Source organism: Typha angustifolia, chromosome 4 (assembly GCF_048772165.1).
Source record: "Typha angustifolia cultivar Huaian chromosome 4, ASM4877216v1, whole genome shotgun sequence".
Taxonomy (NCBI): domain Eukaryota; kingdom Viridiplantae; phylum Streptophyta; class Magnoliopsida; order Poales; family Typhaceae; genus Typha; species Typha angustifolia.
The window spans coordinates 4,227,673-4,255,522 of record NC_133242.1 but is presented as its reverse complement, the minus strand read 5'-3'; the positions used below and the strand labels follow the sequence as shown (position 1 = coordinate 4,255,522).

Genomic DNA, 27,850 nt, shown 5'->3' with positions numbered 1-27,850 from the left:
GATGATTTATATAGTTAAGAGGATAAATAACATATTATAATATGATAATTGATTTTAGTTGAGGATTGGTCATAGAATCGACTCCAATCTAAAGTAATTATTATCGAAAAAATTATTTAATAATTTAGGTGGTTTAATTCAACTGCTCGACTTGATTGATAGTTCGATGATACAATTGATTTAGAAGAATAACTTGGCGTCGATAGCTTGGAGCAAGCAATATCTATACAGTATTTAGTTCGAAGTAATTGTTCGATGTGGCACACAGCACATAATTTAAAGTTTAGATTAGACAATTTTATATATTAGCTAAAGTATGGTAGGGCCTTACTAAGTCATGGTTGACTTCTAATCCATATTTAACTTGCTCTTAAATAATAAAAAAAATTAAAAAATTAAAAACTATCCGCATTTAAACACGCAACTTATTCCAACTGCAATAGAGACGTGGCGAGCGCTTTCAACGTCCGACCCAGAGAAGATTTAAATCTACTCTTTTTGTTTCTTTCTTTCGTTCTCTCTTTAATTATTTTAGTATTTCCTCTGCTCGTTAGTCGATCCACGCGCGAGAATTCCATGGACTTGGAGGCATCCAACGCTCAACTCTATAAAATGGGAGAAATGGGTGGTTTATTGGAGCAGCTCGCCATCGTGTGGAGCAAGAGAGTGGAATGGGGAAGACGATACGAAGGCTGGTGTTCGCCGTGAATGGGGAGAGGTACGAGCTGCCGGAGATCGATCCTTCCACGACTCTGCTCGAGTTTTTGAGGACCCGGACCCCTTACAAGGGCGCGAAGCTCGGATGCGGGGAAGGTGAGGAATACCCAAATTTCTTGCTTTGTTTTCCCTTTCGATGATTCTTCGACTAAAAATTGGTGTCTTGCATCGATCGAGTGGGTGTGTGGTGGAGGCTTCGGTTTATTTTTCGCTGCCGTCGCTCTTGATTTTGATTTTGATTTAGATCGGGGTTGAAATGGATTTCTAGCATCTGGTGCTTTATCTCTAGATATAGGGGTGTAAACCGGCTCCGGCTCAGGCTCGGCTCAGCTCAACCGAGCCGAGCTCGAGCTTAGCCTAACCAAGCCATTAGAGGATGAGGCGGTGGCGTCGTGGGCGGTGGCGGCGTGTACGGCGGCTTGCCGAAGGAGGAGTAGGAGACGGATGGAGGAGGAGGCGACGGCGAGGAGATGGTGAATGAAGGAGGAGGAGGAAGCCGACGGAGTGGACGAAGAAGAGGAGGCCGACGCCGAGGAGATGTCGATGGAGGAGGAGGAGGTGGGGCCGTGGCGGCGGCTTGCCGATGGAGGCCGACGGAGAGGGAGGAGGTGGCGATGGGGTAAGTAAGGATGAGGGTGGTGATCTGGTGGATGAGGGTGAGGGTGAGGGTGAGTGTGTGAGGATGAGGAGGGTGACGGTGATGGGGAGGGTGGGGTACGTGAGGGTGAGGTTGAAGGTGATGAGGGTGGAGTGGGTGACCGACACGTGGCAATATGTAGCAATATTTCTGTATGCCACTTGTCTTTAGTAGTAGATAGTGCGGGACTCGAGCTTCAGTCGAGAGTCGAGCCTAAGTCGGTCGTCAAGTGAAAGTTTCAAATAACACCTTAAAGTTTTATCAATTTTCAGTTAACACCTATCTTTGAGGATTTTGCAACTAAACCACTTACCTTTTTCCTATAATTTTTATAAAACACACTGCTGTACTCTGAGTAAATCACTGTTAAGTGTTAACCCTGGTCTATGGTTTATTTAAATCTACTGATTAAATTACTAAAATACATTTCAAAAATTTCTAACTTGACCCACTACTTTTAAGCCATATCACACCCTAGCTGCCTTGCCCACATTACCCAATCAAAATTCTTCTCCTAGATCTGATCACTTTATTCTAATCCACCAAAGGGTAATTAGAAATTTACCTTTAGTAATCTAACAAATATTCCTTGGTTGGAACCTTTGATTTGAAGATGATTAGATTTAGTTCTCTCAAGTTGTCATATAAAAATTATAAAGAAAAGAAAGGGATTGAATTACAAAATCTTTAAAAAGGAGTTGTTAATTTAAAGAAATGAAAAATTAATTTCCCTTATTTATAATTAAGCAAGTACACTTAAAAATCAATTTTTTGAGAGATTAGATCATTTTAAAGAAGCGCGTAAAATTTTGACTTCAGTAAGTAAAAGAGAAAATTGTGAAAGTTTTATATAATGACATTCATGAGTGAACTATATTTTAGATGTTTTGTTTTATTCAGAAATCTGATGCTACGATTGCTAGGCATTACCTCAGATTCTGCTTTCTTCCGATTTCTGAAGATTATGGGTTTAGATTTGCCCATTGGCTTGAATCCAAACATGTATCACAAAAAATAGTTTTATCTTAATAAAGATGCGTCTTCAGATATTCTATCTGGATCTTTAAACAATTGGTTCAGTACTAAGTAATATAAATAAAATTGATGAATTTCTTAATCCATTAACATCTATGGATATGAATTTGCCACTATCAACTACATGCACTGCAAAAGATAATCTGTTTTCATTTATTCTTACTTCTTGTGGCAGGTGGTTGTGGAGCTTGTGTTGTTCTTCTATCAACATATGATCCCATAACTGAGCAAGTGACTGAATTCTCTGCAAGTTCATGTCTAACACTTCTTTGCAGTATAAATTTTCATTCGGTGACAACAACTGAGGGGATTGGAAACAGTAAAGATGGCTTTCATCCAATTCACCAAAGGGTATCTGGCTTTCATGCCTCGCAGTGTGGGTTTTGCACCCCTGGCATGTGCATGTCTCTTTTCTCCGCCGTAGTCAATGCAGACAAAACTGATAGGCCTGAACCTCCAAATGGATTCTCAAAGCTCACAGTATCTGAGGCAGTGAAGGCTATATCAGGCAATTTGTGCCGATGTACAGGTTATCGACCGATTGTAGATACTTGCAAGAGCTTTGCAGCTGATGTTGATTTGGAAGATTTGGGCTTGAATTCATTTTGGAAGAAAGGGGATAAAAATGTTAATGTCAGCAGACTGCCTCATTACTCTAGTGGTGGGATCTGCACTTTCCCTGAGTTTCTTAAATCTGAGATCAAATCCATTTCAGATGTCCCAGGTGATGCTGGTCTTACTGCCACTGGAGGAGGCTATTGGTATCGCCCTGATAGTGTCGAAGATCTTTACAAATTATTAAATTCTGAAGCATTTAGTGAAAGTAGTGTTAAATTGGTAGTGGGGAATACTAGTACTGGTGTATACAAAGACCAGGATCTGTATGATAAGTATGTTGATCTCAGAGGTATCCCTGAGCTTTCAGTTGTTAAAAGTGACAGAGAAGGCATTGAAATTGGGGCAGCTGTGACAATTTCTAGAGCTATTGAAGTATTAAAAGCAGAAAATGAATGCACACTGCATTCAAATGGAAAGCTGGTCTTCAATAAGATTGCTGATCACATGAATAAGGTGGCTTCTCCATTTGTTCGAAATACAGCAAGCGTAGGAGGAAATTTGATTATGTCACAGAGAAATCCATTTGCCTCGGATATTGCAACAATACTTCTAGCTGCTGGTGCAACTCTTCGCATACAGATGGCTTCAGAAAGGCTTAGTCTCACACTGGAGGAATTCTTGGAGAGACCTCCATGTGATTACAAAACTCTACTTCTGAGTGTATATATTCCTTGTTGGAGTTCAGCTTGCAACTCCACTCTCAAGAAGGGAAATGTTGATTCCGTAGCTGCTACAGAAACCAATCTTCTGTTTGAAACATACAGAGCGGCTCCTCGCCCTCTAGGCAATGCAGTGGCTTATCTCAATTCTGCTTTCTTGGCACAGACATCCTTGGATAAAGAATCGGGGAGTCTTGTTCTAGATAACCTGAAGTTGGCTTTTGGTGCATATGGGACTGATCATGCCATTAGGGCAAGGAAAGTTGAGAATTTTCTAAAGGGTAAACCTGTAACTGCTTCTATTCTGCTTGAAGCATTGAAACTGCTTAAAGAAACAATTGTTGTGAAAAAAGGCACGCCACATCCTGCCTACAGATCAAGTTTGGCAGTTTCTTTTCTATTTGATTTTCTTCGTCCATTTGCGAATGGCTTGGCAGAGCCTGGAAAGGCAGTTCATATTGATGGATCTAGTTCTGCTTCTATTGCTGAATATCCAAATGGCAAACTCAATGGCCGTGTTGATGTTTCACCTAATAAGACATCGAAGAACATGGATATAGATTTCAGTGACATGATTTTGTCTTCACACCAAGATGTGGAAATAAGAGTGGAGAATTATCCAATTGGTGAACCAACTCAGAAAGTTGGAGCAGCAAACCAAGCTTCTGGTATTTACTTGTTTCCTCTTTGTTCTTATAATTTTATGCAATTGTTTATTACTTATGTCTGCAGTAATTGACCAGCAAGTTGCAGCAAGTTGATCACATCCATGACATAAATATTTCAAAATTTGTATACCATGTATTGTATATTTTGCATTTCATGTTTGTTCGTTTTATAGATTTCCTTTTCCTCGATAAGCAGTGAGAGAAATCATATATTCCTGCCTTCTGGCTTGTATTAAGTTCTACCTATCAAGTCATTCATTATCTTTTAATAAGTCTTCATGTCATAGTTGATACCATAATTGATTGGATACTTCCTGATGCCTTTACAAGGACATATTTTCTGGCTAGCTGTTATGCTTATACCTTTCTCTTTTACAATTTATATTAACATAAGTTGCCTCTTCCTTGTATTAACTTTATGAACTGCTTATGCAGGTGAAGCTGTGTATGTCGATGACATTCCTTCTCCAAAGAATTGTCTTTATGGAGCTTTTATTTATAGTACAAGACCCCTTGCTCATGTAAGGGGCATTAAATTCAGTTCTTCTTTGGCATCACAGAAAATTGTTACAGTTGTCTCTGTTAATGACATTCCAAAAGGAGGAGAGAATGTCGGAGCAAGTTTTGTCTTTGGATCTGAATCATTATTTGCTGGATCACTTACTGAATATGCCGGCCAACCACTTGGTGTAGTGGTATCCCTCTATTTATCTCATTCTTTTGCTTTATCTTGTACTAAATGAACAAAAATAATCTTCTCTTTTTATGAATTCATAACTTATGCCTGGCTGAGTTTGATTGTTTAGGTAATAGTGATTCTGATTTAAAAGTTATGGCTGAGTTGGACAGTGTTGTGGTCCTTTCTGCATAGAATTGCACAATTGAAGCTGACTGACTGGCTCTTTCAGATTGCGGAAACGCAGAGACATGCCAACATGGCTGCTAAGCAAGCAATTGTTGATTATGGGACTGAGAATTTGGAGCCACCAATTTTGTCTGTAGAAGATGCTGTAGAAAGATGCAGTTATTTTGATGTTCCTTCCATGTTTTCTCCTAAACAAATAGGTGATTTCTCCAAAGGAATGGCAGAAGCTGATCAAACAATCCTTTCAGCTGAGGTACTTTTCTAGATTCATAGACCTCTACTTTAACTGTTTTTTCTATCTCAATATATTAAGAAAGAGTAGCAAGTTTTGTCCTGCAAGTAGTCTAGCTTCTTTCTTTCCACATCATTACACATACGTTATTGAACCAGTAGATTTTATTCTGTAGATTCTGCAACAATTCATAAGTACAATGCTGCGTCAAGTGACAGTTAACCAAGAAATTCACAAGCAACTGATGTTGATCACCAAATCCTAGATTATCTAATAAATTTATTTGGAAATATTGGATTTCCAAGTTGGACACTGAAGAATATGTCACCCGTGTTAGACTACTATGTCCTTAGATGCTCCATTTCCTTTCAAAGATGTCAGATAAAAGGTTCTTGTTAATGATGAAGCACTATTATATCCTCACTCGTAAGGTCTAATTAATTACCTCAAGATAAGTGAACCCTCGCTGTCATTTAGCTCTGCTTGTAGATTCTTACTGATAGATTTCTTTACTCCTGGTCTTATGTCCAAATAAAGGAGGTCCATATAAAATTAAGTAGCTTGAGCCAGTATATTCTTTTTGAAGACTTGAGAACTAGAAAATAAGATCCTTACTTCTATGTAGGTAGATATTAAATATTGAATAGTAGCATAGAAAGGAGACAAAAAAATAGGTGAAGATGCAGACTTGTAACTTATTTCTTATTAAAGGTGTACACAGGTTATGTTTTCTTTAGGAAGATTATATGTAGTAATGTCATTTGGCAGACTTAATAAGGATTTGCAAATAGTTTTCGATAAGAAACTGAGGGATTAATTTGTTAATTACAACTATGGCCATTTTTTGTTGAAGTAGTGTTGTTTTCCTTCCGTTTTGATTATTTGATTTTGCTGATAACTGTTAACTTTCCCTGCCCACATTCCCAGGTAAAACTTGATTCCCAATACTTTTTCTACATGGAGACGCAAGCAGCACTGGCTGTTCCAGACGAAGATAATTGTATGGTAGTCTACAGCTCAAATCAGGGCCCTGAGCTCACCCAGAGTGTCATTGGAAGGTGCCTTGGCATCCCCTCCCACAATATCCGCATTATTACAAGAAGAGTTGGAGGGGGTTTCGGAGGAAAGATGTTCAAAGCATCGATTGTGAGAATCAAACTCACTATCATCATCATGATCTAGTTGTGTTTTGTGTGCATCAGTTGACTATCAGCATATAACAATTCTAAAACCAAGTCATCCAGCATTTTCAACTTAACGCAACAAAAAATAACTAAGCTTCTAAGGACAGGATTTTCCATTTACTTAATTTTTTTCAAAAATCTATGAAATGATTTATCTCATATTCTCATTTAGATCTCTCCCCACAGACAGAAAAATCAAGAACATCTACATTTCTGTCCACTGTTCACAAATGATGTTGTAGTAGTTGCACAACAGTAGACTTTATATGCATTCAACAGCTTGCAAGTACTAACTGCCTTGTGATGTTAGGTTTCAACCGCATGCGCACTTGCAGCACATAAGCTGCGCCGTCCTGTTCGAATGTATGTGGACCGCAAGACCGATATGATAATGGCAGGAGGACGACATCCCATGAAAGTAGGATATTCTGTCGGTTTCAAGTCCGATGGGAAGATCACAGCCTTGCATTTAAATTTACTTATTAATTCTGGGATAGCAGTAGATTTAAGCCCAATGATGCCACGTTCGATAATAGGAGCACTAAAGAAGTACAACTGGGGAGCTCTTTCCTTAGACATCAAAGTCTGCAAAACAAATCTGTCATCGAAGACGGCAATGCGAGCCCCCGGTTTCGTACAAGGATCTTTCATTGCTGAGGCCATCATCGAACACGTGGCATCAACCCTCTCTCTGGATACCAACTCTGTCAGGAAGAGAAACCTTCACACCTTTGAGAGCCTTGCGTTGTTTTATGGAGACAGCGTAGGAGAAGCTCCTGAGTACACCTTACCTTCTATTTTTGATAAGTTGGCTTTGTCTCCTAGCTATCAGCAACGCGTGGAAGTGATTCGGCATTTCAATAGCATCAACAAATGGAAAAAACGGGGCATTTCCTGTGTACCAATTATGTACCAAGTGGTACCTAGACCAGCAGCAGGAAAAGTCTCTGTTCTTAATGATGGTTCAGTTGTAGTTGAGGTAGGAGGGATTGAGATAGGCCAAGGGCTGTGGACGAGAGTGAGGCAGATGGCTGCATTTGCTCTGGGTCAGCTGTGGGATGATGGAAGTGAAGAGTTTCTAGAGAGGGTACGAGTTATTCAGGCAGATACTCTGAGTTTAACACAGGGAGGCATTACAGCTGGGAGCACCACCTCGCAGTCTAGCAGCGAAGCGGTTCATCTCTCCTGCGGTATCCTGGTTGACAGATTAAGACCTCTCAAGGATAGGCTGCAAAAACAAAACGGTGTGGTTTCATGGGATTCTTTAATTACTCAGGTGATTATCTTGACTTCATAGTTGAGAAAAGTAAGATGTGAATGCATTACGCTCTGTCAATTTATTAGAACACAGTTATTCTGTTTTAATGTTATTTTTATTGTATAATTCTTGGTTCTGCTTCCCCTCTTTTTTCTAGTGCTACCCTGCTGAACAAAATCTTTGTCTGTCATGTAATTCAAGAAGTACCTTCCTCAATTTGCATCTCGAAACTATTAGGTGATCTTGAGCCCATAAGGAGTGTTGGAATCAAAAAGATTTAATCAATTGCTCCCTATTAGTTTTCATTCATCTGATCCAATGGAATCTTCTTTTCACCCTCTAACTAAAATGTTCATTTCCCATAAGATCCACGATGCACCTCTTTTCGGTTAATATCACACGTTACTTGTTTTTGGTTCATATTGTCCTGTTTTGCAGACAATTATGCCCAAGTGAGACAGCATAGTAATAGTACAACAATTGCTAATGGTCATTTTCATGAGGATGAACATATAGATTAAGCACCAATACTTTTAGAAACATTTTGCAAAGCTGTGCAGTGAAAATCTTTGCCATTAGTTGATATCCCTCTTGTCGGCTTCTGAAAGAAATTTGTTGTAGTATCTATTGATGCAATCTGTGATTTGCATCATTTTCTTATCTTGTAGAGTGATTTACTTGCGTGTTCAGTTCCAATGCACATTTCACTTAACATCCAGATCTCTCTTCTTCTGTTGACCACCTTGTTCTCTCTCACCATTCATTTTTGCTTCCCTTCTTACATCACCATAAAAAAGGTAAATTGTATTTTATTGAGTGTGAAGTGATGTGCATGCTGCAATTGTGGTGTTCTACCAGTACCAGGTAAGATTTGATGCAGTGGAACAGCAATCTATACTTTCTTCAGTATATAAATCTATTTGGCTGGAGGGTTATTCCTTTACCCTGTCTTGCTTCCTTCACCTCCTCACCTGCAGGCAAATCTGGAAAGTGTACATCTATCAGCAAGTGCATATTGGGTTCCTGACTTTACATCTAAGTACTTGAACTATGGAGCTGCTGCAAGTGAGGTATGCCAATGCGCTTTAGTGTTCAGTCATTGTTCACTGATGTAAACCTAGTCTATAGTGTTTACTTCCTCTGCAGCAAATATCAGTATTATCATGAAATTGTGGCCATTGCAGGTCGAGTTAGATCTTCTTACGGGAGCTGCCACAATTTTACGGACTGACCTTGTATATGACTGTGGCCAGAGCTTAAACCCTGCAGTGGATTTGGGTCAGGTGAATATGTTTTGCAATTTTTTACTTGTTATAACATTTCAACTATAAGTATCACAGGATTGATAACCTTGAAAATTATCTTTTCATCAAGGTGCATACAAGCTGTTTGTAGCAATCAACCTTTCATGTCTTTCTTGTTGGACAATGTCACAGTAGTCTAAGTGGCCAAGCTATCTCCTCAGTCATTGCCTGGTTGTATAGTTCATTATAAAGAAATACCTTTCTATAGATGGCCTTGATATTACAACTTTTGCTTGGTATGTTTGTTTCTAAGGATACATATTCAACTAGTAGTTAGTAACCATTTTACTTGCAAATATAATTAAATTTCATCGTCACATAGGCAGTATCTCTTTTCTCTCTAGTGCATAGTAAAAGGTGAGATCTTTTTTTTCTCCGTCGTGATCCGCATCTAATCCTTTCGACTTGGTGCAATGTAATCTGCTTTTATGTAATATGCCTAATATCACCTCTTTCCTCCTTTTTGTGTCCAGGTTGAAGGTGCCTTTGTTCAAGGTATCGGTTTCTTTATGTATGAGGAATACCTGACAAACTCAGATGGGTTAGTTGTTACAGATGGTACCTGGACATACAAAATTCCAACTATTGACACCATCCCAAAACAGTTCAACATTGAATTGCTTAACAAAAAACATAATCAGAATCGCGTACTCTCTTCAAAAGGTATCACCTTGTTCCTCTATGGCTGACTTCTATATTTGGCTTGTAATCCTAGAACATCCATTTACCCAGATTTCTTTATCTTCTTGTCGTAAAAGGATGTCAGCCAGAGACATCAGCAAACTTCAATTACTACGAAAACTTATCCATTTGACCTGTAACTATTAACTTAAGCATTTCAAGATATCTTCTTACCTATAGTTGCCACTCAACAAATATGGCACATAATAGATTATCAGCTAAATGCAATCTCTGCAAGATAAGTCCATAATTCTGTTGCCACATAACTTGCTTTAAATTATCAATGCATTAACTTGTTAGTAATAGAAAAACAGAAGGTATATAAGATTCAGAGTGCTAAATTCCCTTCTTTTTCTCGTTTGGAGTCATTATTCTGCACTCTTAAAAGCACACATACAGCTATTATTGGATAATTTTTTGTTTGGTGCTCTTGTGCAGCTTCTGGGGAACCCCCTTTACTTCTTGCAGCCTCAGTCCATTGCGCAATAAGAGAAGCAATCCGAGCGGCTAGAGCTGATTTGCTTTCCTGTGGTGGATCTGACAATTCTCCCTTAACATTCCAATTGGAAGTTCCAGCTACCATGCCTGTGATCAAGGAGCTATGCGGCCTCGACAATGTAGAGAAGTACTTGGAAGCCTTGTCTGCTCACTAATAGGAGAAACCCAAGCTCTTCATTTGAATTATCTTCAGCTTGTGTGGTTCTGATAATTATTCGATAGCAAGTTATGCAGTTCTGCTTGGAAGAATAACATAATAAATCTGAAGTTTGTTTAAGCAATATATAGTTAGAAAGAGTTTCTCTTTTAACATGTTGAGACTGATCAAAGTTACAAGTTGAAATGTTTGTTGTACAAGTTCTCCAAGGGAGAGGGATTCTAGAAGAAGATAAAACTGACAAGATGGCCATACACTTTAGCTTCAAATAGAGCTCCCAAGAGGAAAGAGACAATATACTTAAAACCACTCATTAGGCTCCAAACACACACACCGTTGACGTATCAACAAGTAGGACATGCATAATGATCATCGGACGGGCCGGGCCGGATTTGGGCCGAGCTTTTCAGGTCAATTGGGTTTAAGTATTTGTTTATGACCCAATTCATTAATCATTCGGGCCGAGCCGGGTTCAGGCTGGCTAGAATAGTCTACGGTCCGTCGGTCCGTGAGAGATCAGGCTAGCTGGTCGGGCCAAGCCGGCTCAACCCACCAATCAATCGGCCCAACCCATATTTTAGCTATTTTTTTAAAAAAAAATTACTATTAACTTTTTTTTTAAACAAATATTTATGTTCCTCTATTTAAAAAAATAATAATAATAAATTAAAAAATTTTAAAGGTGTACTTAAAATAATGCAAAACGATACAATACCAAAATTTACGTTGGTTTTTACTGTAGCAAACGACAAGTTACTGTAGCAGAACAGGCAAATTATTGTAGCAAAACGAGCGGGCTACTATAGCAAAATGGGCGGGCCTAGTTGCAGGCCAAACAGGCGAGCTTTCGAGCAGGGTTGGGCGGGCAAAGGGCTAGCCTATGCCGCCCATGGGTAGTTCGGGCTCGGCCAGGCCAAGCCTAAACCAGGTCCGGGCCGAGCTTAGCCTGGTCCAAACCGAGCCGGGTCGGGCCAAGCACGAGTGGGCTAGGCCGTTTGAGTAGATAATGTTATTATTTTATGTCCAACCACCAAGTAAATAGATTAAAATCTACCGGTTGAAAAGGGAGCTGGGAACATACTTTTACAGACTTTACTTTTTGATAGTTTAGCAAGTAAATCTCAAGGTAAATCTCGAACAAAAAATAGTGTAAAAGTATAAAAAAATAAAAAGAACTTAAAACAACACTCAGAGAAAAAATTTATTTTTGGTGAAATTATAACTTCTCTTTCATTTATTAAAACTTTAAATATCCTCTATATTATGCCAAAAAAGGCTTAACTACTAAGTTTCTTAAATATTTATGCGGCTAATGATAAGATCAAGAGAGGCTATCTTTTATCATTATTGACCTACCTAATAGATAAGTTAAAGTTTTGCTTAATTACCATAGTTTCTCTACAATCAAATTTTATTGTTGTATCGCTCATTATATCCTTAGACTATTATAATTCTTCGATTTCGACTAAAATTTTGATGAAACTTTACGACAAAAATAGTGATTCTCGTGATCGATGAGTCAGACTTCTCAACTCCAATGCGATCGGCGACTGCGACTCTCTGCGACAACAACTATGGCAGTCCAATCCACAAGTAGTTTGAGAGACTGACATATTTCTCCTAAGTTAGAGAGAAACAGAATCCATTTCCAGAAAGAAGAAAAAGAAGCGATAGGAGTCACAGTCTCATGTGCAGTATTACCGTGAAAGTATGTTCCCTTGCTGGGTTGGCTAAGCATTATTTATCGTACAAATGATATCTCCCATCCATTAAATAGTCTTTCTCATTATGTTTAGTTTTTCGATTTAAAATATCATTCTAAATGGGTATATTTTGTTATAACATAGTGCACTTAATTTACATATAGAATATATTATTATAAATAAGAAATTAACCCTTAAAAATTCCCATAATTATTTTACGAGGAATGTACTCTACGTTGCATAAGTGGAATTGATGGAGATGGGTTTAAGTTGGTCATATTATTTTATTTTTAAATGAGATCAGTTAGGTGGCATTTTGTCATTTATATATATTATTTTTTAAAATATTTTAACACTTATAATTTGAAAATGAAATAGATTGAAGATGAAAAAATAAGACTAAAAAATATTAAGTTTCACTTAGCTAAGCTGGTTTGGGCTAACCTTTAAAGTGACTTACACTTGGTTAATAAGTGGTTGAGTTAGACTCTTTTCTCGTATGGACTTGATCATGCCACTTAATAGTAAAAAATAAATTATTTGAAAAATAAAAGAGCGAATAGAAAATATAAGAGAGTAAAAGAGCTTTCATTACGTATAATAAGGGTTTACAACTAGAAGACTTCATGATTGAGATTAATACACAATATCTTCTTCATATCTATAAGAGTGTTCTTGCTTCAAAAATATTTGGATTTCTCTATTGGAGGTGTTCTCTAAACCTTGTAATTTGAAGCTAGGATTATTAGTTTTCTTATGAATGATATTATTGTGCTCATAAGATCTTTTTTGTACCAACCTTTTTGATAGTGGATTTCATTTTATGTCCGGTGATTTTTTTTATTTTGAAAAGGATTTTTCTACGTAAATTTGGTGTTATAGCTTTCAATGATGTTAGATTATATATCTTTTTTAATTCACATCATTATTATAGGTTTCATTGTGATATATCTCTTGAGAGGCGAGAAAAAAAAATCATTGCTAATAAAAGAATATACCAATTTTTATTAAACTCTTGGTATAAATAAAAGTACTTTAAAGTTTAGCCAAACCATAGGGTAAATCAAAATTTCCACTCCTCTATCAGCACATGATATTAAGTTTACATGATATACGTCTGTATTAAGAAAGTAAAGTTATAATAATCTTCCAAGAAAGTCATTATCAAGAAAGAAAAAAGAGAAAATTTGTATATAACGCTGAGCTTTACAATGTAATTGTACTCTATATTTTTATTATTTATAAATTGAGTCATCTGATTTAATAAATACGTGTAGAAAATATTATGATTAAATTTAAATTAACATCGTGAGAATAATTTATCAAGTAGAAATATTTTATTTATAAAATAACTAATTAAGTATATTCGTTAAATTATAAGACTTAATTTATAATAAAAATATATAATGTAAATTATAATTTTATTAAAAGATAAGGTGTTATATACAAAATTTCAAAACAAAGGAAAAAAAGAAAGGGTATTTAAGAGGACTGAGCTTGTCCTATGTAAGGTACGTGCTTCAATCCCGTGCTGCGACGAGTCCAAGGAGACATCGCTAGAGTAGCCTTCAATGTCCGCTGTCGGCTTCCCTCCAATTGTTCCGTATGATCCTGTTTCTCTTTCGTCGGTCCCAATCAAGATTGATTGCTCCATGGAATTTGGAGGTCTTGGTTACAAAACAAGATACGTCGAGATAAGATCATCCCCATCGTTGAGGAGGAGGAGGAGGAGGAGGAGGAGGAGATGGGGAAGAAGTTGGAAAGGCTGGTGTTTGCCGTGAACGGGGAGCGGTACGAGCTCTCGGAGGTGGACCCGTCCACTACTTTGCTGGAGTTCTTGAGGACTCGGACCCCTTACAAAGGAGCAAGCTTGGATGCGGAGAAGGTGAGAAAAATCTTTAACTTTCTTGATTTGGTATTTTTAGTTAGTGTCCTTGTATTGTTTGATTGGCAGGAAATGGGGTTTTTGGATGTGAGTTCTTACCTGGGTTGCTTAGTGCTTCGATGATTGGTTTTTTTTTTCCTCGATCTTTTATGCAATTTTAATGCCTTGTTTCTAGGGGTGATTAACTCCGACCCGACCCGCTATCCGACCCGATTTGGATCATATTCGGATAAAAAAATTTTATCCGACTCGGATTCGAATTCGGATACGGATAGAATTTTTGAAAAAAAATCGAATACGGGTCAGATAAATTTTTCGGATTCGGATACGGATATCGGATATCCGTATATCCGCATATTTTTTTAAATGATTTACAGTTTTTAGTTTGCTTATTTAAATAGTAAGTATTAATATTATTACTAATAATACATTATCTATTATTTATAGAGATTAATTTCTCTAATTTTATATATTTGATATACAAAAAAATTATTTGTTGTAAAACTCTTAATAATTTTGTGTTAATTATATTTAAATAAAATATTATAATTATTTAAAATTTAATCAATATCCGTTTAAGATCCGATCTTTTATCCGAAAATTATCCGTATCCGTTTAGTTAGGATATGGTTTTAAATTTTGCTATCCGTCCAATATCCGTATCCGAATCCATATCCGAACTAAAAATACGGATCCGGATATGGATTGAGCACTATCCGATCCGTATCCGATCCGTTTTCACCCTTACTTGTGGCCCTCCTATTTATGTGCAAAGTTTGTTTATTTTCCCATCCTGAAAATAAGAGTACATTCATTTATTCCAGAAGAGCCAAGAGGCTTTTATAGTGTTAGAGGATTTGGAGAAGGGGATGGGGCAATCCTCCCTAAAGACACATGCTCATACGTTTTCCTTGCACATCACTTAGATCTCCATAATGTATGCAAATGCAACGCTAAGAGAGTATTTGTTTGGCGTATAAGCCTTAAATGTAAATAAGGGGTGTGATAACTTTAGCTACCTCTCGCCTAAGATTCTTTAAAAAAGGTGCATAATTTAAAGTTATGCATATTGACCACACTAAGCACATTTCTAGAGAGAGTGATGTTTGGTTGCTATTTGTAAATAAAAGAAGAGTATTTGCAAGCAAGGGAAGATTATGGACCAACCAAACACTGGATAAGAGGTAGGGATTGAACCCTTGACCTTGGGCGTTCCCACTTCTACTACTGGGTTTTGGTTGTGACAGCATTCACATGATAGTAAACAATGGAGATTTTGCCTCTTTTAACCTTACTATCTAGTCTGTCTACTTTAGGTTGATTGTATTCATCAACAAGGATTTGAGATGAGAGGAGTGTTAAGAGTTATTAATTTTCAACATAATTTCGGCTATTGGAGTCAAAGGGGGGTATTTTGGTTTTTCTGCATAAAAGGTAACATCTGTGAGGCAGTTGCACATAGATAGGCACTAAAGGGGTTCAATCTTTTTCTAAAGATTTCATGTAGGGTCTTGTATTTCTGTTCATACATAGAGAGTTGGACTACAAACTTTACATTAAATCTTTGATTGTAGCTCGGAATCCTAGAAAGCTAATCTGTAAGTGAAGAGAGAGAATTAGAGGAAACAGTCTAGATGGAGATGATGTCTAGATGAATGAAAGATATATTGGAAATAAGATCAGTTGCTAAATTTTTCTGATCCAATTGTCCATCCACTCTATATAGAAAAAAAAAACTTATGTACATCCAAAGCTTTATGTGATGAGACATTCCCATAGGTTGCACACTCGTGCCTCTTGTGTTGCACAAATTGTTCCATTTTATCTTACCTATTATGGTCATGCCTCCTCTTATCTACATCCAGCTTCTTACCTCTTTGGTAATCCCCCTTGTTTGTTAACATACTCCATTTTTAGAGTTTAAGTTGGATGGCTGAACACTAACTCAAAGTTCTTTGATCATCTCTCTCTTCTTGTGTCTGCAGGTGCATCATTGTTGTGCACATGTAGCATATGAGCAAGGTATGAGTGAATAGGATTAGGATATTACTCATCAAATTTGGCTTCAATTTGGACTTTGGCCTGATATAACAGTAGGTTTTCCTGTCTGACTTGAATCTGAATGCATATACATATAGGAATAGTAGTATCTTGTTAAAAGCATGGCTTCAAGTACTTCATTTGACTTTATTTTAGTATATGTAACAGAAATTATAACTCAATAAGGAAAAATAGACATTTTCATGCTACTATATGAATCATATTTTAGTTGCCTATTCATCTTCTCTATATGCTATGTTTTCTAGTAGTATCATAATTGCTAATTGTGAATCTTAATGAAATCAATTCTGGATATACCTGTATAATAGTAATATGCTTACCTAGTTCATTATTTGTATAAATACCTTGAAGGTTCTGGCATTCAAAAAATGGATATAAATATGTATATCCCACTAATATTGTTAGTTCTTCTCGCAACAGGTGGCTGTGGAGCTTGTGTTGTTCTTCTTTCAAGATATGATCCCATTATTGACCAAGTGGCTGAATTCTCTACAAGCTCATGCCTAACACTTCTTTGTAGTATAAATTTCCATTCAGTGACAACTACTGAAGGACTTGGAAACAGTTAGGATGGCTTTCATGCAATTCACCAAAGGTTGTCTGGTTTTCATGCCTCCCAGTGTGGGTTCTGCACCCCTGGCATGTGCATATCTCTTTTCTCTGCCGTAGTCAATGCAGACAAAATTGATAAGTCTGTGCCTCCAAATGGATTCTCAAAGCTCACAATATCTGATGCAGTGAAGGCTATATCAGGCAATTTGTGCCGATGTACTGGTTATCGACCTATTGTAGATACTTGCAAGAGCTTTGCAACTGATGTTGATTTGGAAGATTTTGGCCTGAATTCATTTTGGAAGAAAGGGGATAAAAATATTAATGTCAGCAGATTGCCTCATTACTCTAGTGGTGGAATCTGCACTTTCCCTGAGTTTCTTAAATCTGAGATCAAATCTATTTCAGATGTCCCAGATGATGCTGGTCTTACTGCCACTGGGGGAGGCTATTGGTATCGCCCTGATAGTGTCGAAGATCTTTACAAATTATTAAATTCTGAAGTATTTAGTGAAAGTAGAGTTAAGATGGTATTAGGGAATACAAGTACGGGTATTTACAAGGACCTGGACCTGTATGATAAGTATGTTGATCTCAGAGGGATCCCTGATCTTTCAGATATAAGAAGAGATAATCTAGGCATTGAAATTGGGGCAGCTGTGACGATTTCTAGAACTATCAATGTTTTGAAAGAAGAAAATGGATGCACATTGCTTTCAAACAGGAATGTGGTCTTCAGAAAAATTGCTGATCACATGAATAAGGTGGCTTCTCCATTTGTTCGAAATACAGCAAGCTTAGGGGGAAACTTGATCATGGCACAGAGAAGTCAATTTCCCTCTGACATTGCAACAATACTTCTAGCTGCTGGTGCAACTATTTGTATACAGACAGCTTCAGAAAGGCTAAGTCTCACTCTGGAGGAATTCCTAGAGAGGTCTCCTTGTGATTACAGAACTCTACTTTTGAGTGTATATGTTCCTTCTTGGACTTCAGCCTGCAGCTCCTCTGTCAGTAATGGGACTGTTGATTCAATAGCTACAACAAAAACCGAAGTCCTCTTTGAGACATACAGAGCAGCTCCTCGCCCTCTAGGGAATGCGGTGGCTTATCTCAATTCTGCTTTCTTAGCACAGACTTCCTTCGATAAAAGATCAGGAAATTTAATTTTAGATAACCTAAAGTTGGCTTTTGGTGCCTATAGGACTAATCATGCCATTAGGGCAAAGAAAGTTGAGAATTTTCTAATGGGTAAACCTGTCACTTCTTCTATTCTACTTGAAGCAATGCAACTGCTTAGAGAAACAATTTTCGTGAAAGAAGGTATACCACATCCTGCCTACAGATCAAGTCTGGCTGTTGCTTTTCTATTTGATTTTCTTCGTCCACTTGTTAAAGATTTGGCAGAGCCTGGAAAGACTATTAATAGTGATGCAAATAGTTCTGCTGCTAACACTGAATATACATATGGAAGTCTCAATGGACATGCTAAATTTTCAGCTGACAAGACATCTAAGCGTGCAGATTGTGATCTTAGTGATGTGATTTTATCTTCAAGGCAGGTTACAGAATTGATCAAGGACTATCACCCAATTGGCGAACCAACTCAAAAGGCTGGAGCTGAAATTTAAGCTTCTGGTACTTCCTTGCTTCATCATAGAGCTTATAATTAGTAATATCCTGTTGTAGTTTGACACCTAGACAGGCTATTTTCACTAACATTTCATATATTTTTTGCATGATTTGATTTCCAGAAATTATGGTTCATGTGTTTGTTGCTTTGTTAGTGGGTAGGAAAAATATCCTCATTTATCACTTATACTAAATTTCACTGTCACTTCAGAGTCCCTAATATGTCTTTCATTTGGTTGCAATCGTAATTATCCCTAGGCATAAATTTTCTGACTGTGTCATATTGTTTAAATTTTTCCTATTACAAATTATTATAAATTTATAACTCAAGATGCCTTTGTATTAAATAACGTTATGAACTACATATGCAGGTGAAGCTATATATGTGGATGACATTCCTTCTCCAGAGAACTGTCTTTATGGAGCTTTTATCAATAGCACATGACCTTTAGCTCACATAAGGGGCATTAAATTCAGTTCTTCTCTGGCATCACAGAAAATCGTTACAATTATCTCTGCTAACGACATTCCAAAAGGAGGAAAAAACATTGGAGAAAAATTTATCTTTGGATCTGAACCATTATTCGCTGAATCACTTACTGAGTTTTCTGGTCAACCACTCGGCCTAGTGGTATATCCTTTCTGTTCTCATCATTTTGCTTCATTTTTATAAGCTACAAATAAGTTACTGATTCTTTCATTGAATTTCACTTTCGGCTGGCCGTGTTTGATTGTTCATGTAATACTAAAAGATTTTGTGGCTTAGCTAAATAAAGCTGAATGTTTTTGTGCCTAGAATTGCTCAAGTAAGCCTGACTGAATGGATCATTCAGATTGCAGGAACCCAGAGATATGCCAACATGGCTGCTAAACAAGCAATTGTTGATTATGACACTGATAATTTGGAACCACCAATTTTGTCTGTAGAAGATGCTGTCAGAAGATGCAGTTATTTCGATGTTCCTTCCTTTGTTTATCCTAAACAAATAGGTGATTTCTCCAAAGGAATGTCAGAAGCTGATCAAACGATTTTATCAGCTGAGGTACTTCCTAAATTGATTGTCTTCTAAGACTCAAAAATATTGTTGAGACCTGAGACTGTCTCAACTGTCAAGTTTAATTGAAAGGGATCATCCTTTCTGCTTAGCTTGTATCACTAACAGTGTATATTTTGGTAGGAAATTTATTGAATTGCATTGATATAAGATTTGCACTAATTGCAAGTTTGGGCATCCTTTACATTTCTTTTATTTTTCTTCATTGCCATTTCTGCTTATGTATTTTAAACCTATGATTGCCTTGCTGTTGGCACTAATCTGTGAATCTGCTGAAGCAAATGTTAGATATTACTTTTGACTTTTCTCTTAAAGATATTTGTGATGTGTCCTTTTCTTACGTAATTCATTTTGTCAGTTGACAATCCTGCAGTGATTGGCTATTCTGTAAAAGTTAAACAAACTTCTCTTCATCTTAAACATATTATATTACTATTCATCTGCTGTACCCAGGTAAAACTTGGTTCCCAGTATTATTTTTACATGGAGACGCAGACAGCACTGGCTGTTCCAGATGAAGATAAATGCATTGCAGTGTACACTTCAAGTCAGTGCCCTGAGTTGACACATAGTGTGATTGCAAACTGCCTTGGCGTCCCCTTTCACAATGTGCGTGTTATTACAAGAAGAGTTGGAGGAGGTTTTGGTGGAAAGGCATTCAAAGCAATACCTGTAAGAATTCAACTCATTATCAATGCCAAGATTTACTTGTGTCTTTTGTGTATCATTTGACTCAGTGTATTGCAAGTATGGCAGAGTAATTTGACCTTTTTACTATGTGCATCAAAACATTTTAGAGTCATTCTATCTCTTTTATTTACCTAAAATTTCAAAAATCTACCAATGCTTTTCATTTAGATTCTTATACACGGATGCACAATCAAGCACATCTACCAGTTTACTTATGTCGAGTATTAATTAAATTTACATCTCTGATTGAAAATACAAATTATGCCTGTGTGTCTCATATAGATTTAGGACATGAACTGGACTTACAAGGGAAGATGAAAAAAGAAAAACATTACTGTATAAAAATAATATGCATCTACATCTGATAATCCTATCACTTTAGCTTCTTTTTGGAGCCTTTTAGAAATTGAGTTGTGCTCTAGCAGACCATGTAGTGTTGGACAAATGGTTCTACAGATAATGATACAGAAATGTTTTTTTGTAGAATTGGCGGCTTTTATAGTATAAATCTGCTTGCATTCATTAACTGACTAACTAATATATACATGTAAGTTTGAAATTAGTAATCATTTATATAAACTGGTTTAAATGTTGACTCTCTTGTGATGTTAGGTTGCAGCTGCATGTGCTCTTGCAGCATATAAGCTGCGTCGTCCTGTACGAATGTACCTGGATCGCAAAACAGACATGCTAATGGCAGGAGGGAGACATCCCATGAAAGTAAAATACTCTGTTGGTTTCAAGTCTGATGGGAAGATCACAGCCTTGCATTTGGAGATATTGATTAATGCTGGGATAATAGAAGATATCAGCCCAATGATTCCGAAAGCTGTAGTGGGAGCACTGAAGAAATATGACTGAGGCGCTCTTTCTTTTGACATAAAAGTCTGCAAAACAAATCTTCCATCAAAGTCTGCGGTGCGAGCCCCTGGAGATGTACAGGGATCATTCATTGCTGAAGCAATTATTGAACAGGTAGCATCAACACTTTCTATAGATGCCAACTCTATCAGGAAGAGGAATCTTCACACCTTTGAGAGCCTCATGTTGTTCTATGGAGACAGTGCAGAAGGTTCTGGGTATACCTTGCCTTCTATTTTTGATAATTTGGCCTTTTCTCCTACCTATGAGCAGCGTGTGGAAGTGATCCAGAAATTCAATAGCAGCAACAAATGGAAGAAACGGGGGATTTCTTGTGTACCCATGATCTACCAAGTATCACTTAGACCAACTCCAGGCAAAGTCTCTGTTCTTAATGATGGCTCAGTTGTAGTTGAGGTAGGAGGGATTGAGATAGGTCAAGGATTGTGGACAAAAGTGAAGCAGATGGCTGCATTTGCGCTTGGACAGTTTTGGGATGATAAAAATGAGAAGCTTCTAGACAGGATACGAGTTATTCAGATAGATACTTTGAGCTTAATACAGGGAGGACTTACTGGTGGCAGTAGCACATCAGAGGCCAGCTGCGAAGCAGTTCGTCTCTCCTGTAATATCATAGTTGACAGATTAAGAACTCTCAAAGATAGGTTGCAAGAACAGAGAGGTTTGGTTTCATGGGATTCTTTAATTTCTCAGGTGATTATTTTATCTTCATTGTTGAGAAGCATTTGAAAATTCGCTGTAAGTAGATATTCACTGCATCTCAGAGCAATTCATAGTAGTCCAAACTTCACTGTAAATCTCTGCATCTTCACTGTCCGTCTCAGATTCTCATATCACCATAAGTTGATATTCACTGATTTTTAGTTTTTGTTGAGTATGAACTCCGAATTGACAGTCTGATATGCAAGACTCAAATTGGAGTATTGTACCACCAAGCTGGAAAATTCGTATCAAAATTAAATGGACCAAAACAAGATGCTTCTTGTCCCTTTTAGCATTTTTGAGTCATGTAGGCCTAGTATGTCTTGTAGTTTTTAAAGTCGATGAACTCTTTAGTCATTCCAAATCTAATTACTCTGTAGTCTAGACTCTGGAGTGCTAGTTGTTTATTCTATATCTTAATTTCATGCCTTCCTCACCTGCAGGCATACCTAGAAAGTGTAAATTTATCAGCAAGTACCTTCTGGGTTCCTGAACATACTTCTGATTCCTATTTGAATTATGGGGCTGCTGTGAGTGAGGTATGCCAGTCCATTTTTGTGATTAGCCATTTCACACTGTTGTAAACTTAATCAATTAATATCTAGCTGATCTGCACCAAATATCAGTATCATCACGAAATGTGGACCTGCAGGTGGAGATAGATCTTCTTACAGGAGCTACTGCAATTTTACGAGCTGACCTTACATATGACTCTGGCCAGAGCTTAAACCCTGCTGTGGATTTGGGGCAGGTAATATTTATTTTAATTAGTCAATTATCTCAACTTCTCTCTTATGCTATCTGTCAGATAAATTTCAACATGGACTTGCAAATGCATTCAAGTCTATTAGTGTGTCTGTTGTCACGGACTTAACTTTTCTAATCGGATTGCTAGTCCGCGCGGCACTCTATCTTCTTCGCAAGATGAAGTAAACCTCGAAGTAAAGATAGTGTAGAAGTAAGAAAGAGGAAAGATATTTTAAAAACACTTAGAGAAGACAAGCTTTCTTACTGAAGTTCTTACTACTATTTTATTCACTAAACTTCAGATACCTTTTACAATAAGTGTTCATGCCCTTATATAGGCAAAAGAAAACTTAGCTACTAAGTTTCCTAAATATTTTTCCTAGATATTTAGGAGACTAAAGATAAAATCAAGAGAGGCCATCCATATCCTTATTCATCCATCCAATAGATAAACTCAAGGGTTATTCAGTAGCGGATAAACTCAAGTCTTACATAATTACTGTAGTGTCTCTTTAGTTCAGTTTTGTCATTGCACTGCTTAGGCCCTTGGACTGCCTTGGTATTTCAATTTCAACCAAAATTTTGATAGGGTGTCATATTTTGTCCCACCCAATACATGATCGCTCAGTCATGTGCTTGCAGTTCTTCAGTTGTGCCCTTGTTGCTTTTTGCCATTGGTGTCTTGCATATTTTGGTATTCATTGGTCCAAACAACACATGGCATAGCTTTGTCCAAGATCCTTATTGCTCCAAGATGTGGCATTAGCATAACTTTTGTAGCAATAAGGAGTTCCAAACCGACGATGAGTTGAAAGTTATTCAGGTTTATTATTGTTATGTCAGTCTACCCTCTCCATGTGCTAAGCTGAATTTTCAACATCTTTAGCCATGCTTAAGACTAAGACTTAAAGTTTACAACTTTACACTGCTGTCCTCCTTTTCTAGTTTAAGGATAAGTCGTTTGGCCTCCGCAAGCGGTAGGAAGTTATAGGTTGCGTTGGTGTCAATTATCACTCGTACAAAAAACTCACGCCCTTCTTTATCTTTAAAGACAGGGTGTCCTAACCATCCAACAACTATTCCATCTCCATTGTCCATCACTATTTACCTTCATATTGATGTACATAAGTCACTTTTGCTCAAGGAGCTTGCCATCCCAAGTTTGTCCTTGGACAGTATTAATGAGTCGAATGGCTCCAACCATCTTGTCCTCTCCACAATCTTCTTCCACGAGTTGGATAGCATGTAGTTTTTTTCAATTTGGGCAATCACGTGCCTACTTTGCATTTTGAGACTGAGACATCAACCCTCAGTTGCTTCCTTTGAAGGTTTCTTTGGCACCTTCCTTGTGGACTTCTTGGCTACCATTGCCATTGCCATTGTCAAATGTCAACGCTTTTAGGTTGACAACTTTGTCGTTTCTCTGCTCATACTCGGGCAATTTCTCAGCAATAGAGATAGTGGCGTTGAGATTATTAACACCTCTGAACACTAACTCTTTCAACACCCATGGCTGTAATCTATCAAGGAAGATTAACACGCGATCGTCTTTTGACATGTTTGAAAGACAACATTAAACAGGTGAATTCCTTGATGTAGTCGGCAAGAGTTCTAATATGCTTCAGCCTGCACAAATCCTTCCAGACCAAGGACTCAACATTTTCAGGGTATAGTTGCGTCTTTAGCTCACACTTCAATTTCACCCAAGAGTCGATATGTCAAAGACCATTCTCGATCTCTGCCAATTGTTGACGCCATCACAACATGGCATCATCAGTGAAGTATATGGATGTGGTTTGAACATCCTCGCCCTCATCCTCAAGTCGCAATGCCTTAAAGTATAGTTTCATACCCAAAAGAAAGTTCTCGACCTCCTTCACGTCGCACATGCTATATTGCCATTGAACCCTCGCAGCTCTAAGATATGCAGCTTAGATATACTCTTTGCAACATCACCTTCTTGTGCAACAACCCTCTCAAGAAGACTTACACTCAACTTGAGACCGTTGACCTCGTCGACTTTGGACTTAAGTTCTTCATAAGTAGTTGCTTTGGCAACTCTCTTAATATTTTGTCAATCAAGCTCCGCCGTGAGCTCGTGAAATTGAGACTTAAAAGAATCCATCGCAGCTTGGACGCTTGTTTCCACTGCTTCCATGTTTTCTTCGAAGCCAATCTTGAGATTCTCCAACATCTATAGTCGATCGTCAAGGCACCCAACAAAGCCCTCAAGCGCGGAAATGCAACCCTCTACGGGCAAAACTCCCTTAGAGGCTCTTTCTTCTCGGGCATGATGTCGAAGATGGCAGCTTTAGAACAAGACATCACAGCAGCACTTTGTCAATCACAGTAGTGGACTACAGATGGCTCTGATACCTCTTGTTATGGACTTAACTATTTTGATCGGTTTGCTAGTCCGCACAGCATTTCACCTTCATTGTAAGATAAAGTAAACCTCAAAATAAAGATAATGTAGAAGTAAGAAGAGTGAAAGATATTTCAAAAACACTTAGAGAAGACGAGTTTTCTTGGTGAAGCTTTCACTACTCTTTCATTTACTAAACTTTAGATACTTTTTATAATAAGTGTCTATGCTCTTATATAGGCAAAAAAAAAAATTAGCTACTAAGTTTTATAAATATCTCCTAGGCATTAAGAGGCTAAGGATAAAATCAAGAGAGACTATCTTTATAATTATCTATCCACCCAATGGATAAATTTAAGACTTGACCAGCAGTGGATAACTTCAAGTCTTACATAATTATCATAGTGTTCCTCGAGTTTAACTTTGTTATTGCACTGCTTAAACGTTTGAACTGCCTTGGCACTTTGATTTCGACCAATATTTCGATAGGGCGTCATACTGTGCTATCTATGCCGGGCAAGTGAATTATATGATTTTGGGCTTTCGGAAGCACTAGTGCAAGTGTTTCCATATTCAATTTCATTGAATCGATAATCTAGGAAAATAATATTTGCCTAGAGTGGCATTTGCACCAAACTCTTTGAAGCATTCAATCTTTTCAGAATTCTATTTTGGATGTTGCTTACATGCTGGTTTGACGTAAAGCCATAGCAGTTGCATTTGTCAAACTATCTCCTCAGTCACCTGCTTGTGTAGGCTAGTTTAAAGAAATGTTGTTCTTTACGTTTTCAAATAACAGGTCCATAAACCAAGAAATATGGTTTTGGCATTGCATTTTTGCTATTAAGTATATTGTAGAAAACCAAACCTTTTATTTCTCGATTGTTAGCCTCTGCTAATCCTTTTAAATTGGTGATATACTGTCAGCATTTGTTATAATATTACTAATTCACTACTTCCCTCCACTTGCATGCAGATTGAAGGTGCCTTTGTTCAAGGAATTGGTTTCTTTATGTACGAGAAATACTTGGAAAACTCGGATGGTTTAGTGGTTACCGATGGTACTTGGACATACAAGGTTCCAACTGTTGACACCATTCCAAAACAGTTCAACGTTGAATTACTTAATAGCGGATATCACCAGAAGCGTGTACTCTCATCAAAAGGTACCAACTTTTTTTCACTTGAGTTGACTTTATTTTTGGCTTCTAATCCTAGAGCATCTAGAACAACCAACCAACATATTATCTATCTCCTTATTGCCTTAAGAGGATGTCATGTCAGAGCCATCAGCATCTATTTCTTATTGATGAACTATTAACTACTGAACGAGTTTGATTAGAAACCTAATAAAAAAAGTATTAGGGAAAGCCATGAACTTCACCTCTTACCTTCATTATGTATTTTTATGGTGTTTTCATGCTTAGCGATTCCACTTGCTAAATCACCGATGACTCTAAAAGCTTCTGTTGATAGAGAACGGTGGTCTTATTATTTTGTATTCTTAACATTCTTTCCCATTTCAAGGCTAGGCTAGCGAGATCTTTGATAAACACAAGCGAACAGAAACTTGACTTAATGGTTGGAGATTTTTTTTCTTTGGCAAGTTAGTTTGACAGGATTTCAACTCAGCAGTCGGCACTTCCTGCTATGTTAACTTACCTAGTTACTCTAAAAACTTAAGATGTTAAGTAACGAACCTCTACAAAGCATACTGTATCTTTTAGTCCACTCAACCATGGCTGACAAATAATAGATGAACATGCTACTATTAGTTGATTTACTCTCTCATGTTCTTATGCAGCTTCTGGGGAGCCGCCTTTACTTCTTGCAGCTTCAGTTCATTGCGCGATAAGAGAAGCAATCAGAGCAGCTAGAGCAGATTTACTTCCCTCTGGTGGATCTGATAGTTCTCCGTCGATGTTCCAGATGGATGTCCCTGCAACCATGCCTGTAATCAAGGAGCTATGTGGCCTTGACAATGTCGAGAGGTACTTGGAAGGTTTGTCTGCTCATCAATCCAAAGAGCCATATTGTTGTTAACTGATGCTACATTGAATCAGCATTACTCTCAGCCAGTAATCTCTAATTTTTTATTCGACGAATCAAATTTATCCTCAAAATCACTTGAGTTTAGGGAATCCTCTTGAATTAATTCAGTAACCAAACATCTCCTTTTCATATCTAATCAAGTTTAATACCTAAAATATCAAGATTAAAAAATAAAACTAACTAATTAAGTTCAGTGCGTAGCCTCAATCTAAACAATGCCCTAACATAACTATAAATTATTTTATTTATCCGTATATATATATATATATATATATATATATATATATATATATATATCTACATACATCAATTTAACTGAAACACCATTAATAAGTTTTTAATTCTCTCAAAATATATCATTTTGGATGGGTTACCTATAATATCTTGAGAGAAGAGGATGTTTTGATTAAGGTAAGGTCAAATTATTTTATTTATCCTTATCTTAATCAAAACATCGTCTTCTCTCAAGATATTATAGGTAACCCATCCAAAATGATATATTTTGAGAGAATTAAAAACTTATTAATGGTGTTTCAGTTAAATTGATGTATGTAGATATATATATAAATAAGCACTATCCCATTGGCACGTGACAAAATGTTTTTAGAAAAATATAAATATGAGAACTAGTAAGGGAAAATAATTTTCTATTTTCAATTTATTCAATTTAGCTTAAATTATCTTCTAATTATTTTGCGAAGATACAAAGGAAAACATGCATTTTAGTCATAATGGAATATTCAAGAAATATTTGTAATTAGGGATGATTTATATCTCTAAAAAGGGAAGATTTTGTTAATGGAACTGAAATGTGAGAGTGTGTATGCTATTGTGATAGTAATTTGTAGGGTTAGAATGTTAAAAACATCTTGGTGAATAGATTATAATTGTTAGGTTTTCTGTCCCAAATTAAGGGTCCCTAAGTTTCTTTATCCTAGAAAGTCTTACCAATGTGAATAAATAATTGCATTATTTTATTTTATTTTATTTTTTAATCACTGAGCCACTATA

The 27,850-nt window shown here is 37.1% G+C and overlaps 1 protein-coding gene and 1 pseudogene across 1 annotated transcript; both read left to right on the top strand.

Annotated features, from left to right (window-relative positions):
* The first annotated feature begins 467 nt into the window (after positions 1-467).
* Positions 468-10,639, top strand: LOC140758637 (indole-3-acetaldehyde oxidase-like). Its single transcript, XM_073094874.1, has 10 exons — positions 468-813; positions 2,565-4,334; positions 4,770-5,029; positions 5,243-5,452; positions 6,359-6,577; positions 6,926-7,891; positions 8,851-8,943; positions 9,058-9,156; positions 9,651-9,840; positions 10,297-10,639. Exons 1-10 carry the CDS (start codon positions 672-674, stop codon positions 10,509-10,511), a joined length of 4,164 nt encoding a protein of 1,387 aa, XP_072950975.1. The 5' UTR covers positions 468-671; the 3' UTR covers positions 10,512-10,639.
* Positions 10,640-13,966: 3,327 nt separating this feature from the next.
* LOC140759325 (indole-3-acetaldehyde oxidase-like) lies at positions 13,967-26,890 on the top strand (annotated as a pseudogene).
* Positions 26,891-27,850: the final 960 nt, after the last annotated feature.